Genomic DNA, 15,253 nt, shown 5'->3' with positions numbered 1-15,253 from the left:
GGCTTGGAGGCCAGAGTACCACAACTGGACAGGCATGAGTCTGGCTGCTTCAGAACAGGCAGTGGCGTGTTTGTGTGGGGCAGGCCTGGGCTGATGGGCTGTGCTCACCCTTCCGGGCCCGAAGGAGAGCCCTTCTACAGGGAGGCGTTGCCGAGGGGGGCCTTTGCCTGCCGCCTGCTTGCGTGTCCCCATTCTTGCCCACCAGTGCCGATGCTGAGTGCTCACGCTGACCCACAGAGACCGGAGGCACGGCAGGTCTGGGTCCCTCTGCCTTCCTCCTGGAGGCATACTCAGTCTGCTCTGTTCTCTCCTAGGCTTTTTCTTGAGAAGCTACCAAAGCACAGAGACTACAAGACGGCGGTCATCCCTGAAAAGAAAGAAACTGTGAAGGTGAGCTCCTCACTCGTGCAGGGCCCCCAGCACTGCCCTCCCTGTGAAAGGCTCCGGCCTGCCATTGCAAAGTGGGGTCTGCCGCGGCTGCTTTGTCCTGCCACAGCCATCCTGGAGCAGGCTGGCCTTCTGTTTATTTTTATCCACACTGGGGTCTTTTCATTTCCCCCCTGTCACTCTTCCTCCCCCTCCTCAAGGGCCACCCCTCATAGCAAAGAAGTTTAAAAAGAAAAAGAGGAGGAAGAGGAAAAGCCAAAAAGGAGAGCTGATCAGAATGGTGACAAGCTGAGGTCCCCCTCCCAGTGGGCTGCCTGGCTCTGCAGAGGAGCCGGGGAGAGGTCTCTGGTTGCTTTTTTGTAGTCGCACTCATGTCTTCATGCCTTCTGTAATCCATTGTTAATGCTGTGCACTCAGCTTCACAATGAGACAAGACGAGAATGCCCCTTAACATCCCTTCTCTTTGTTCTCTTTGTTGTGTCCCAGAAACTAAAAGAGATCGCTTTTCCCAAAGCAGAAGAGTTGAAGAAGGAGCTGCTAAAGAGATATACCAAAGAGTATGTGGAATACAATGGGAGAAAGGTCAGTGTGGCAGCTGGGAGCCTCTGCTGACCTCTCAGGATGGTGGCTCAGCCTGGCCTGCTGCCTCCTTCTGCCAGGAGGTGGCCATGATGCAGTAGTCGTCACAATAGCTCATACATCTCTATTGCGCTTTAAGGTCTGTTTTCTCATTTGAGCTCCACAAGAACCCTGGCAGGTAGGCGTTCCCATTATTCCCATTTTATAGATAAGGAAACCAAGGCAGGCAGAGGATAAGTACCTTGCACGGGGTCACACAGCCAGTAACTCTCTGAGGCTGGATTTGAACCCAGGTCTTCCTGATTCAAAGTCTGGCGCTGTCTCCACGACCTCCTCTATGTTATGGAAAAGGCAGTGGGGTCTTCAGGTAGTGGTGGTATTCCAGTGGTTGTTTGGACACTGGGGGGCAATCGCCTCTCTGAGTCTGCTTCCTTGATTGTAGAAAAGAGGACAGAATATTTGTGCTTCCTGTTTCCAAGGTGTGTGTCGACAGCAAAATGCTGAAATAGGGGATAAATACCCACAAGAAACGCCATAGGAATTCAGGGAAGCAGGGATGGAGTCCTCAGAACTCTGCGCTAAGCCTTGGATTGGCAGAGGGGAGGGCTGCTCCCGGAGGACTAGCAGCACGATGGGCCCCATGAACCCAAACGGGGAGGGGGAGCAGCTGTTAGGAGGCTCTGACTGGGTGTCCAGCCTCGTGTGAAGTGTAAGTGATGCAAAGAAAGGCATGAGCCGTCCCTTCCCTCAAGGAGCTCACATTCCAGTGGGAAGGAGATAATCATTAGGTACACTGAGTGAGAAGGTGGCTTTAAAGAGGAAGCCTCTAGCACTGACCTGGAGCGGGGATGGGGGAGGAAGGCCTGGGAGAAGCCTCAAGGCAAAGGTACAGAGAGGAGAGATGGATTGTAGTGGGCAGGGAACAGCAAGGCTGCCACTGGCTAAATCGTGGAGTAAACAGAGGGGAGGAAAGTGTAAAATGCCCCCCAAAGAACTTTATAGTTGACACTAGAGGTAATAGGGAGCCATGGAACCTCATTGAGAAAGGGGTGACGTGGTCAGAAAGTGCTTCAGGAAAAGCCCGTTGGCAGACGAGTGTAGTGGGAAGAGGCCAATTAGAGGTTGCCAGCCAAGCGATGATGAGGACCAGCTCCAGAAACACGGAGGGTGTAGGCGAGATGTGTGCGTGGTGGTGATGGGGCGGAGCACAGTAAGAAGGCCAGTCCAGCTGCGGTTGAGCGTGTCTATTGGGTAGTCTTCCTGAGGTTTGGGACCACTGCAGTGTGAGCCCAGATCACTTTCTTTCTTTGCAGAAGAGGGAAACAGAGGAGTTTGCTCGGAACTTGGCCATCCAGCAGCAGCTGGAAGAGGAACGACAGAGAGTAGCCCAGCAGAAGCAGCAGCAAGCAGAACAGGAACAGTTTCATGCCTTTGAAGAAATGATCCGTCGGCAGGAGCTGGAAAAGGAGCGCCTCCGGATAGTGCAGGAGTTTGGGAGGCCAGACGCAGGTCCCGAGGTTCCGGGTGGTCCCCTGGTACCTGGTGTAGAGAGGCCCCCGACAGAAGTGTTTCCTCCAGCGCCTGGCCTCCCTAGCCTGGGGTCCCTGCCAGCCAAGCCCCCGGCGGTGGACAGGTCCTTGAAGCCCGGAGCTCTGAGCAGCCCAGAGCATAGTGAGTCTTTCCCCAACCTTTGTGGTAGAGCCTGGGTTTGTGTCAAAAGAGGGACTGGCTAAGAGGGAGGTGACAGAAACCCACTTGAAAAAGTTCAGCGACTTGTTGTGCCGCTAGTCATTGTGGCTACAGGCCTTTACTCTAGGCCACGTGGCTGGGGGGAAACCCAGTTGTTTTTCTAGGTAGTCTCAGCATCCTTGGCATGAAAGCCAGCACTGTTGGGGAGTAACCTAAGGGTTGTGGGGGGTTTTGAGTTTTTTGTTTTTGGTGGGGTTTTTTTAGGCAGTTGGGGTTAAGTGACTTGCCCAGGGTCACACAGCTAGTAAGTGTCAAGTGTTTGGTCTGAGGCCAGATTTGAACTCAGGTCTTCCTGACTTCAGGGCCAGTGCTCTATCCACTGCGCCACCTAGCTGCCCCTGGGATTTGAGTTTTTCTCACTACATCCATCATTCTGTACCTCCTAGCACCTGACTGGTTTTACTTTTTTTTGGTGAGGCCAAAGAATTGTTTTCCCCTTGAAAGCACTTTTGATCCCTAAGGGCCTCAACTAAAATAAACATTCTGGACGATCAGCTCAGGAAAACAGCTCACGGCCTCTTGCCATTTTTTGACCGTCCAATGCTGGCCTCACAGATTCCCATTGTTGCATGGTGGTCACGGGCCCAGCTACCTGAGTAGGTGCAGAAATCACAGGCATGCCGTTGGCATGGAAGCCAGGATTGGTGGAAACCTCCCTCCAACCTGCCATTTAAGGAAATCCAATGAAATTCAGACTGAGCCAGGTGTCCTGGAGCCCCAGTTAAGGAAGTACTGTATGAGTTACAGCGAGATGCTCAGGAGAGGGGAATCTGGAAGAACTCTGCATTCCATGTGCCCAAACTGGCTATCGTTCAGGCTGCATTGGGCTCTGTTCCTCATACTCTCATTTTCTGAACTTCTGGTCATTCGAATTTTACAGCAGTTCGGATATTTGTGCAGAAAAGGCGAGAAACAGCAAGGTTTCCCTTTTCCCTCTTGGCTTCTGGCTCCTGTTTTTGTACTTTTTCAGGCTAATGGCCAGCTGGCTCTGAGTTTGATCTTGTAGAGATCGTCTCTGACTTAGATAAGAGTAATAGTGGACACAGCGTGGCTGCTTCACAGAAGATAAGATGTTTTCCACCCTTCAGTGCTATGAAGTACTTGCCGCAACTGTTGTCTTCTCCATTTTTCAGAGGAGAAAGCTAAGGTTCAGAGACCCTAAGTTGTGTGCCCAGGGTCACACAGCAGGCGAATGAGGGTCGAGGTGGGAGAGACCACGAGCATTTGTGTAGAACTTTACTGGATGCAGAGCTCTTGACACATGACATCTCCTGTGGTCCTCAGCCCTGGGACAGAGGGGCTTTTATTATCCCCATTTTACAGATGTGGAAACTGAGGCTCTGAGGGGGCAAAGTGACTTGCCCAGGGTCACACAACACAGACAGTGAGTATCTGAGACCAGATTCACACGCAGATCTTCCTGGCATCCCAGTCCAGCACTCATGCCACTGCATCACTTCCTCTGCAGATATCTTCCAGGCACCTTCTGGGCACAAGGCCTTGTGTTGGGTGCTAGAGATGCAAAGAAGAAGAAGGCAGACAGCCCTCCCCTCGAGGAGCTTACAGTCTAGTCCCAGCAACAGAACTTGTAGGCAACAAGAGGTCGTGAGTGCAGAATGAACCATGAAGGCGGATCCGTGGTGAAGAGTTTGCAGACTGGCAACATGAACCCAGTAGGTCTTGGAGGAAGCAGCCAGCGTAGCAACAGAGGGCGAGGTAGAGGAAGAAGAGGAGGAGAAAAAGGGAGGCAGAGGCAGAGCCATTGCAGGAGCTTCTCAGGCCCAGGCCCCCTCATTGTATGATTTGTGAGGGCTGCGGCACCTCCTTGTTTCTGTGGCTTTGAGTGTAGCATTTTGTTCTTCGGGGTTCCGTAGTCACACACGAGAAACAAGCAGACTTAGAACGTGGACCACTTTCTAAACATCCGTGGTTATGTGCTAACAGATGAGTCAGAACCAAGGGAAAGCCGAATCTCATTGAACACGTTTCCTGGAGGGACCATCCTTGCCCACCCCATCCCCCAGCAATACCTCCATGACCCCAAGTCTCCCTGAAGCTGACTCCCCTGGGAAATTCTCTTCAGAGCCTGAGACTTGGCCAGTCTTGGAGTCTTGAATTCAGATTAACAGAGCCCCGACCTCTGGAGTGATTTCAGCCTTCGATGCACTGTGTGACTTACCTGGGCCCCTCCATCTTCTAACTTGCCTGGAGCTCCCCAAAATAACTAAATCGGGAGATAGGCGTCTCCCCCAGTCACCTCGTGCTGCCACGGAGGCAGTCCCTTTCACTAGTATTTAAACCTCAACAAGAATGGAAAAGAAAAGTAAATAAACATGTGGCTGTCCAGCAAAATGAGGCCAACCTGATTTGGCTTGGGGGTCACTGGGCAGCTGGACTGTTTTCCCATTGATACAAGTAGCTGAACCCTTTGTTGATATCGACTGATAAAACAGACCTTCGGTTTCCATTTCTGTTCTCTGGGAGCCCATGGACAAGGAGTGGAAAGAAGAGGTTTCAGTAGCTGGTCTCCCCTTTGAGTAACCTTTGTTTTTGTAAGGCAGAGCCTAGCTTGGGGCTTTAGTAATGGGGCTAAGGCCGCACATCCCTCAGAACATCCTAGGCTTGTAGCCTCTGACCTTTCCCCTCTTACCTTTTGCAGTACCCACAGTAGATGGACTTCGCCATATGGTGGTGCCCCAGATGCTCTGCCCACAGTTTCTCCAGTTGGCAGATGCCAACACCGTCCGTGGTGTGGAGACGTGTGGGATCCTCTGTGGGAAGCTGGTAAAGTAAACTCCTCCCAGGTCTCCCCTCAGCGGTGGCCCTTTGCCAGAGGTCACCTAATCCACCCTGTGCCTGACCAAAGATGTGCTGGTCGTGAGGGCCCCCAGCCTCTGCTTACAGAGCTGCAGCGATGGGGGCCTCCCCCCGGAGGCCTCCCTCCCTTCACACTGGTCCCCCCTCAGAAGTGGATGCTCCTAGATGTTGCCGTTGTCCACCTTTCCGTATTTTAAATGTATCCTCCTCGTGCGATCACAGTCGTCCGCCGTGATGTGCTCATTAGTCAGGGACACTGAATCTCCAGTTCTTTCTTAAAATACCAAGTCATTGGCATTGTCAGCAAAGGTTATCAAGTGCCCGTGGCCTGCATAAAGAATACCCAAAGAGTGCACCTATACATTTCTTCTTTGGGTACTGTGCGAGGCTGATGCCTTGCACTTGGCAGGGAACAAATGTGTGAAGATGGCGGGCACCCAGGGCATCAGACACTGGGGGGCGGGCACCGTGTGCAAGAAGGCCTTCCTCCTCTGGGCCTCAGTTTTCCTGTCTGTGAACTGGGGCTTTGGACTAGATTGGGGGCTCTTATCCTGGAGTCCATGAACTTGTTTTTAAAAAAATATTTGGGTAGTTGCATTTCAGTGTATTTAGCTCCTCTTGTAATCCAGTGTATTCTATTGTAAGCATTTAAAAACATTTTTCTGAGAAGGAATCCAGAGAGGTCTAGGACACAAAACTGTTAAGATCCCGGGCCAGACAGTCTCTTAGGTCTTGTCCAGCTTTAAGGTCTGGGGTTGGCCAGTTGGCCCGGAGCGCAGGGTCTGTACAGGAGCACTGGGGGGTCAGGACACCAGACTGGCACAGCTCGCCTCCGCCAGGCCCCAGGAGCTGCCATGCTAGTTGCTCTGCCAATCATAATCGCTGCTTCTTCCTTCCCCTGTGACAGATGAAGAATGAGTTCACCATCACCCACGTCCTCATCCCCAAGCAGAGCTCAGGCCCTGATTACTGCAACACAGAGAACGAGGAGGAGCTGTTCCTCATCCAGGATCAGCAGGGCCTCATCACTCTGGGCTGGATACACGTAAGTGCCACCCGCGGCGTGCCACCCTGCCCCGTGGCAGACGCTCACACCGCTTTCCTTCCTGGGGGCATGCAGGCTTCTGGGCTCACGGGGTGCTGGGGCTGGCTGGAGTATCGCAGTCCCTCTCTCCCTGGGAGTGTGACACTAGGGGATTTCTCAGGAACTGTACTCAGAAATCCAGAGGTGGCAGGAGGGCCGTGAAGGGCGCTACTAACCACTCCAGGGACACCACATGAAGACGGACGGTCCTGAGGAGTGTGCACGCTGACCTGGCGCCTTGGTGTGGCTTCTCTGTGGCTCTTCCTCGGTTTGTCCTCTTCAGGGGGCTTGTTACACGGCCACGTAAAGGAGGTGGTGTTTGGGGTGCCGCCTCCTCACGGTCTGAGCGAGCTGCTCGTCCATTTCAGGTTCGCACATAACGCCTTCCCTTCGTTGTCACAAGCAGCATCTGGCTTCTCCTACAACGTGGACCTCCAGCCTTCTTCCTGTGGCCTCCCTGCCTCCATTCCAGTTGTTTGTCCCCACAGCCCTGAAGGCACTGAATTGGAGGCTGGAGAGACCTGGATTCCAATCCCACCCTGCTCTAGAAACATGGGCCAGTCAGGCCACAGGCATCAGTCAGGCACCTACTGTGGGCGCTGGGGAACCTAGATGAAGATAAAGCACTCCTGGCCTTTAAGGAGTCTGTGTGCTCGCGGGAGATGCGCGCATACTGGTACACACAAAAGACATTCAGTCTGGCTGAGGGGAGAGGCAGCCTCGCAGCTGGGGGACGCTGTAGCCAAGATGAGAAGGAGCTCCAGGCCTGGGGGATGTCTGGGCAGAGTCATGGAGGCCGAAGGGAGAGAGTAGAGCCAGAAGGGGATGGGCTGGAAATGTCAGACCAAGGAGTTTGGAGGGGTCCTGAGGCAGGGGGACACTCCCAAGTTTGTTAAGCTGGGCAGGGACACAGGCAGCCTGTGCTTCTGTCATCACTTGTCTTCTCTAAGGCTCAGTTTCCTCATCTGTAAAATGGGGATGATGATGCCAGCTGTACTTGCTTCACAAAGTTGTTGAGAAAAAACCCAGGTACAGTAAATGTTGGGTGACCCTAAGAGTTCTAGATAGAAGGCGGCCACTCCCTGATTGTCTCCTGATCAGCCCCGGGTCCTCCCCCTATGTCCAGGCTGTCTTTCTCACTCTCCCGGCATGGGATGCAACACCACGTGGCTTCCTCTCATCCCTTCTGAGTGGGTATCCTCTCCGGTTCCGTCCTCAGCCGCCCTTCCCTTTGCTCAGGTCACTCTTTCCTATTGGATCTCATCGATCTCAGGGTTTGAATTGTCTGTCCTGGTTAATGGTGCTTGGATTTTGGCCTCTGTCCTTGGGCTCTCCATTCCCACTGCCACCCCACCCTCCACTCCATGTCCTGCTGGCCTAAAGTGGAACTCAACTGGGTCACCTGCCCTCTCACTGCCCGATTTCTCCAAATGGCACCACTGTTCTGCCAGCCCGCCAGACGTGGCTTCTTCCTGGATGTTTGAGCTTCCCTCCTGACGTCTTTGATCTTCTCCTCAGCGCTTCTTGTGTGTGGCCCTTTCTTTCCAGGCCCACAGCCGCCCTCCTGGCACACCAGCCTTTTCTTACTTCCTACCCAGGCTGCTGCAGTAGCCTGTTCCCCATGTTTCTGCCCTCAGTCTCTCCCCTCCTCTAATCATTTGGCACACTGCTGCCGGATGAACCTTAAGAGGATCACAAAACCGACTGCCTGCTGCTGTGCAGAGTCCCTCACAACCTGGGTTACTAGCCTTCTTTCTTATTATCCTCCCATGACCCCTGTAGTTCAGCACACTTGGCCTCCAGGTGACCTCTGTTATGGCCTTCCTGTCCCTGCTTGAGGTGGGCAGGTGGGAGCTGGGACCAGCCATGAGTCGGAGAGCCAAGGTGTCCTGGGGGATGGACCCAGGCTGCCGAGTGGACTTGACAAGGCTCCCCAGAAGGCAGCCCCCTCTGTAGCCAGCATCCTCCCCTGGGCCCTGGCCTTGGGCCTCAGCCCTTTCCGAAGGCCCAGCTGCCTCCCGTTTCTGATCCCCTTGTGTCCGTCTGTCTTTCTGCCATCTGGGCTGACCCAGCTCAAGGTGCGATCCGGGTTTGAGTCCTGGCTTTGCTCCCATTTAGGATGACCGACCAATCCTGCTCCTTCTCACACATTCCCCTTGTCCAGCATAGGTAAGGGTGGCTCTTTGTAGCCAGAGGTCCTCACGTCCACCCTCCCAGCTCACAGAGACTTTATGAGAATCCATTCCTCATGGGCCTGACACGTCCCTCCTACAAATACCTCATCCCTCCCTTGGTGCGTGCTAGCTTTCTCTGTCAAGTCAAGCCCGTCTGGGAATATTTGGGCGCCCTGCACCCCGTGGGGTTATTTCCTCACTTAAAAGACTGTATATCCAGCAGTTTGGAGACGTAGCTGAGGAAAGCCTAGAAAAGGGATTTGAAGTGCTATCAGAAGAGAACATGAGGCCCTCCGGGGCATTTTCCTTCATCCCTATTGATTTTCGGTGCAGCTGCAGATTCTGCTTTGAGAAAAGTCTGTAATGAGGCTGAGAGCATTCTTTTTTCCTTTTAAAAATCTCTGTATTGCTGTCTCTTATTTTGGACCACCTTTACTGGGCACCTAGTCGTCGCCAGGCCTGGAGTCTGGAAGACTTGAGTTCAAATTCGACCTCAGATACTCACTAGCAGGGTAGCCCTGGGCAAGTTACCTAACCTCTGCCTGCCTCAGTTTCCTCATTTGTAAAATGGGGATGATAATAGCGCCTTCCTCCCAAGGTTGTTGGGAGAATCAGATGAGATGATACTTGTAAAGCCCTTAGCCCAATGCCTGGCACATAATAAACACCATGTAAATGTTAGCTGTTATCACTCCTAGCATTATTATTTATATTAATTTCCAAATATATCCTTTCACCTACACAGTGAGCCTTCTCTTGTAACAAAGAAAGTGGGGTGCATTGTTTTCATGACCTTGAGACCTAAGGCTCTTTTTCTCCCCTTCCTCCCTAGGTCATGCACTGGCAGGCTTAGAATTCTGCCAATGTCCATAGGCCCTTCCCCTGTCTCACCCAGAAATCTCCCCGGAAGGGGCTGTTTCTTCTTTTTTTTTTTTTGCTTTTAGGCAATTGGGGTTAAGTGACTTGCCCAGGGTCACACAGCTAGTAAATGTCAAGTGTTTGGTCTGAGGCCAGATTTGAACTCAGGTCATTCTGACTTCAGGGCCGGTGCTCTATTCACTGCGCCACCTAGCTGCCCCAAGGGGCTGTTTCTTCTGGACATCATCGGTGCTCAGTGACACCCAGAATCTCCCAGGTAGAAGGAGAGCCCTCCTCAAGGCCATCTGGTTCAGCCTGCCCTGAACAAGAATCCCCTTTGTCCTGATTTCTGCACTGGGGCCCAGCTGAAATCCCTCTTCCAAACAATAGACCTTCCAGAGCTTGAAGCTTTCAACCTTGACCCCTCTCTACTCCCCCCTTCCCCCGCTACACACAGAAACAGATACACACACACACACACCACACACACACACACACACACACACACACACACGTGACTAGGACAATGATGCACTTTCAGCACTTGTCAAAAAAGTTGGCAGAAAAGCTTCAAGTAGCTCCTTTTAACTACAGACTTGAAGTGAGCCCGGGCCTAAGGAATTCCTCCTCAGTAGTGCCCTGCTGCCTGAGGCTTATGAATAACCTTTAGAAACCTTTCTCTAGAAGGACATCACCCCCCCCCCCCCCCCCCCCCCCCGTCTGGACCAGCCTTAGCTTCATCCCTCTCTCTAGTGTTCTAGGTCTTTGGCTTACGCCCTCATCCAGGGATGAGGGAGCTCCTCAGTTTCCTTCTAGGCCTCTAGGCCAGGGTGGCTGGCTCCTGGAGCCTGGTTGGTCCACTCTGGTGGCCAGATATTCATTTGCTCCAGAGCCCAGGTCAGGGAGCTTGTGAGGCTCCCAGGACATCTCAGCTTTACAAGAAGCTTCTCTGGGGTTTGAGGCTTTTCCTCTTTCTTTTCAAGTGGCTTATACGCACTAGAGTACAGGTACCCACTTTTTTTTTTCTGGGCATTTGGGGTTAGGCAACTTGCCCAGGGTCACACAGCTAGTAGGCGTCAAGTGTCTGAGGCTGCATTTGAACTCAGCTCCTGACTCCAGGGCGGTGCTTCATCCACTGTGCTGATGTGCTCCGCATATCCGAGTACGTGCGCAGAAGCGATGGTCCCTTTTTGAAGGAGGCCCTATATCCGGCCACTTACCTAGAGCCGGGTGTGGCTCTTGCTGCAGCAGCCAACCTCGGTGCCTTGGCCCACCGGTCTTATCTGCTTTGTCTCTTTGCTCACAGACTCACCCCACGCAGACGGCCTTCCTCTCCAGCGTGGACCTGCACACACACTGCTCGTATCAGATGATGCTGCCAGAGTCGATTGCCATCGTCTGCTCCCCCAAGTTTCAGGAGTGAGTAGAGGAGATTGGGCTCCGGGCTCTGAAGGGGCCCCTGGCCCTCTGGTCTGCCCATAGGTTCCATCCTGTGGTGTGTCTCTTGGCTCTGCCTGTGAATATTTGGGTACCATAACGGAGCCCCTTTGGGGAGGCTTTCCATAAGCAGCAGTTTGGAGGCTCAGCCAAAGGAAAGCCAGAAAAGGGGCTGGAGATAGGACTGGGAGAGAACCAGCCCCCTCCCCCAAGCATCCGGTACACCCATCGTCCTTTCTTCCCACAGGATTTGTCCTTGGCTTGGCTTCTCTAAGCAGGGTCAGCTTAGGTGGGGGCAGGAGGGGCCCCGTGGCTCTGGCTTTGCCCCTCTTTGCCAGGAGCAAGCCAAGGGGGTACAGAGTGGCACCAGAGCCGGTGAGCAAGGAGAAGGTGGGGTGTGTCCAGGCAGTTGGAGTTCACCCAGGACCCCCTTGTCTCATTTCAGAACAGGATTCTTTAGGCTGACAGACCATGGATTGGAGGAGATTTCTTCCTGTCGCCAAAAAGGATTTCATCCACACTGCAAGGATCCCCCTCTGTTCTGTGTGAGTGGCAGTGCTGAGCAGAGCGGGGCTGGGACTTAGCAAGGAGTGAGAGGACAGGCTCAAGAGCTACCTCTGCAGCCCCCTTCCCCCAGCCAGTAGAAGCGGTTCTGGGCCGATGCCTGAATCACCGAGGTCTGGGGGGACGACCCTCAGCCAGTAGACTGGCTCAGGGGCCAGGCTAGTTTGAGCTGGTTGGGATTTCCCAGCTTGACAGGTAGGATGGCTTCAGTGGCCTTCCTGAGAAGGCTTCCCTGCCACGTGAGCATGCAGCTATTCTAAAACCAGCAAGGCCCAAGGAGCTCCCTGAGAAGGGCTGGGAAAGCTGTTTTCAGCTCTCCTTCCTCCTCCAGAGCCTGGCTGTCTGGGAGCCCGGGGAAGCTCAGGGCCAAGAGCAGCCTCTAGTTCTGTGGTGCCTGGGCCTGAGCTCAGTCTGTGTGCCCACAACAGAGGCCTGGGCCTGCTGCTGTTAGAGAAAAGGGGCTTTCCAGTGTTCTCAGGCTCGTGCTTTCTTCCTTTGTAGACCTGCAGTCATGTGACCGTTGTGGACCGAGCAGTCGTCATCACTGACCTTCGATGAGATGTCGACCTTCACACCTTCCAGTTACTGTAAAAGAGCTCTCCGCACACTGTAGCCCCTTCTCTTTGTCCTCCAGAAATGCTCGGGAGCTTCAGGGGAGGTTTGCCTTTAGGTTTCGGGGACTTCTAACTGCAAAAAGGAATCTGACGTCAGCCGAGGGAGAGCTGGCTGTTCTGTACTTTGAGCTGAAAAAGAAATGCCAGAACACAGTGCAAGGGGGGGGTTGGAGTCTGTTTTTCACTGACAGTACTAATCTAACTTCTCTAACTTAGCTCCCTGCTTCTCTCTTTCATTGTCACTGGTTGATTTGTTTCCAGTTGAACAGACTGAGGGCATGTGTACGAGCAGAACTGTGCTGACCCATTTAAGGGTCTTTTCTACCCTCCTGCGATTTTGAAAGGGTTAAACACATGGACACTTTAAAAATATGATACCGTGTCCCATGGCAGGGAGTCACTTCCTTTGGGGAGATTGCTTCCCTGCCGAGATTGGCCTTGACTCAGGGCTAGGACGGAGCAAGGGGAGGGCAGAGAAATCTGACCAGGTGGATCAAGGGAAAACAGGATAGCTCACAAAACACTTTTGTGTGGCTGGCCAGAGATATTTTTGTTGTTTAACAAATGGTTCCAGAGAAGTTTTTTTTTCCCCCTAAAATAAAATGATTAAATAAACTCAACCATTACCCTCCACTCTGGAGTAACCAGCTAGAGCAGGAGTGTGTTTACACACTGTTAGGAAGAAAGACTTGGGCCCGGGGCTGGGAGAGAACTGGGGCATTTGTCCTCTGTCACTTCCCCCACTGTCATGCCCTTTCTTCTGTTTTCTCCTGAGCCAGAAGGTGTGTTCTAGGATGGAAGAGAGGTGCCCTTTCCCTGAGATGTGGAGCCTTTATTGTGCCTCAAGGAATCCTTCTGTTTGTTGATTTCATATGCCCAGTCAGCAAGATTTAACCTTTTGTCGAGAAGCACCATCTTGTACCATCTCATGCCCCAGCCGTCTCTTTGGTCACGTTTCCTTGGCTTTTTTTCTCTTGACCTTTATTGTATCCCAAGTAAGGGGTAGTTTAGAGCTGCTGTTGGTTTTTTTGTCCTTTTTCTTAAAGAAAAAAAAAGTTTTCTGGATGCCTTCTGTTTTTACATTGCAGTTATTTCTGGGAGTACTGCTCCCCCAACTCTACTTCTTGGGAATTGAGCCTTCCCTTGTAGCAAAGAACAAGCTCATGAAAAGCACCCGTGCTGTGGCTCAGCTGATGACATCTCCAGCCTTCGGCCCTGGCCATTGTCCACCTCCCTGCTAAGAGGAGGGCTCCAGGACTGTTGCTGGGCTCTGGTCTTGTCTGCTTTGGCTGGGGTTGTCTTCACAGTCTGCCTTCCTTTTACCAATGGTTTCATTTACACTGGTGTTAGTCATTGCATGCACTCTTATTTTGGTTCTCTTTCTTCCACTGTGCATCATTTCATAAAAAGCTTCGGTTTTCTCTGAAATTCTCGTACTTGTCACTTCTAGTCCCATAGTATTCCATGACATTGATATACCAGTTTGTTCAGCCACCCCTCGCTGTTCGTGGGCACCCCCTTTGCTTACACTTCTTTGCTACTACAAAAAGCATTGCTCATAATATTCTAGCTTCCAGGGGTGGGGAACCTGCAGCCTCACGGCCACACGTGGCCCTCTAGATCCTCAAATGTGGCCCTTTGACTGAATCCAAGCTTCACAGAACAAATGCCCTTAATAAACAGATTTGTTTTCTAGACTACAGAGAGATTTCCTCTTCCTCTTTGACTTCCTTAGGGTGTCCGTGCCCAGTTCTGGGCTCGCCGTGTTGAAGAGGCTGAGCAGTACCGTCGGGGGTTTTGGCACAGCTCGGCGTGCTTGTCCAGGATCGCTGGGCCAGTTCACACCTGCAGCCCCTTCAGCATTGGCTGTTGCCATTTCTACCATTTTTGCCAGTGTTCATTGCGAGCCCACAATTGTGTGTTGTCTAAACTGTCACAACAGCCTCCTGACCAGACTTCCCTGCTCACGTACTGTTAGCAGTTCCATATTGACCAGGAAATTCGCTCTCAGCACCTTGCCCTGGCCCCGCTTCAAGGCCTCCCTGGTGAGGCCACAGCCTGCACTTCCAGCCTTATCCCCTCTGATTGAGCACATACGCTGCAGACCCTGTGCCTCAGCCAAACTCCGGGTCATGTCCCAGATACACCCCGGTTTTTCCCTCCCTTTTTCCCTCCCCTTGCTTCTGCTAGACTCTGCCCCATGATATTCTTTGTTGTATTAGACCCAACCTTGAAGGTCTAGCAAAGTCAGCTCCTTCCCTGAAGAGGCCCCTCCTGACATAGGCCCTCCAAGTGGGACCTTGTACTTTGTACCACTCAGGACAATGATCATTTTCTGACTGTCCTCCGGTCCTGTGCTTATTTTATTCCCTAACGCCAGGGAATCTACCTTGGGATCCCTCCCCGGCCAGTACTGTTCCTGCTTCATGGAGAGAGGTTTGTTGAATGAATTGATGAATGACCATGGGGGTAAGAAGGCAGCTGGGGAGGATTCCTCCCTCTCTTCCCCCTCTTCCTCCTCCTCCTCCTCCTCCAGTGAGTCAGTCCCTTATGGTTAGGGAGCGTTCCATATAGGAGATGCCCCGTTTTTCCAAGGAACAATCCTAACTCTGCCTACTTCCTATTATTCTCCAACCATATTCATTCAGTGTCCCATTCCATGCCCATTATATCCCCTGCACTGTGCTAGGTATTGGAGATTGAGGGAGAAACGGCCTGTTCACACAATTGGGGTAATCAGGGAAGGCCTCAAGGAGGAGATGGCCCTTGAAGCTGAGTTCTAAAGGGAGCTAGGGCTTCCAGAAGCAGAAGCAAGGCCAAAGAGCGTTTTGGGCATGGGGGAGAGCCAGTGCAAACTCATAGAATGTATAGAGAGAGCAGCAAGCAGGCTAGTTGTATGGATCCCACAAGCAATAGGGGTCACTGGAGTTTTCTGAGCAGGGAAGGAGCAGAGCCAGACCTGTGCTTTAGGGATGTCCCTGGGCAGCTAG

General features: G+C 52.6%; 1 protein-coding gene across 2 annotated transcripts in view; it reads left to right on the top strand.

Moving 5' to 3' along the window:
- Positions 1–13,963, top strand: part of STAMBP (STAM binding protein) — a 30,289-nt gene extending 16,326 nt beyond the window's left edge. Inside the window, exons 3-10 of one of the 2 annotated variants that reach the window (XM_021007730.2) lie at positions 315–390; positions 874–969; positions 2,280–2,637; positions 5,375–5,499; positions 6,440–6,577; positions 10,955–11,067; positions 11,531–11,630; positions 12,151–13,963. In XM_021007730.2, the coding sequence (XP_020863389.1) occupies positions 315–390; positions 874–969; positions 2,280–2,637; positions 5,375–5,499; positions 6,440–6,577; positions 10,955–11,067; positions 11,531–11,630; positions 12,151–12,207 (1,063 nt within the window). In that variant the 3' untranslated portion in view covers positions 12,208–13,963. Of the gene's footprint in view, positions 1–314; positions 391–873; positions 970–2,279; positions 2,638–5,374; positions 5,500–6,439; positions 6,578–6,984; positions 7,293–10,954; positions 11,068–11,530; positions 11,631–12,150 lie in introns of those variants that run through there. The other variant, XR_013484414.1, reaches the window with a different exon arrangement.
- The last annotated feature ends 1,290 nt before the right edge of the window (positions 13,964–15,253 follow it).

This window comes from Phascolarctos cinereus, unplaced genomic scaffold (genome assembly GCF_003287225.1).
Source record: "Phascolarctos cinereus isolate Bilbo 61053 unplaced genomic scaffold, phaCin_HiC Scaffold_2;HRSCAF=192, whole genome shotgun sequence".
Classification (NCBI taxonomy): domain Eukaryota; kingdom Metazoa; phylum Chordata; class Mammalia; order Diprotodontia; family Phascolarctidae; genus Phascolarctos; species Phascolarctos cinereus.
This window is presented reverse-complemented; position numbering and strand designations above follow the sequence as displayed.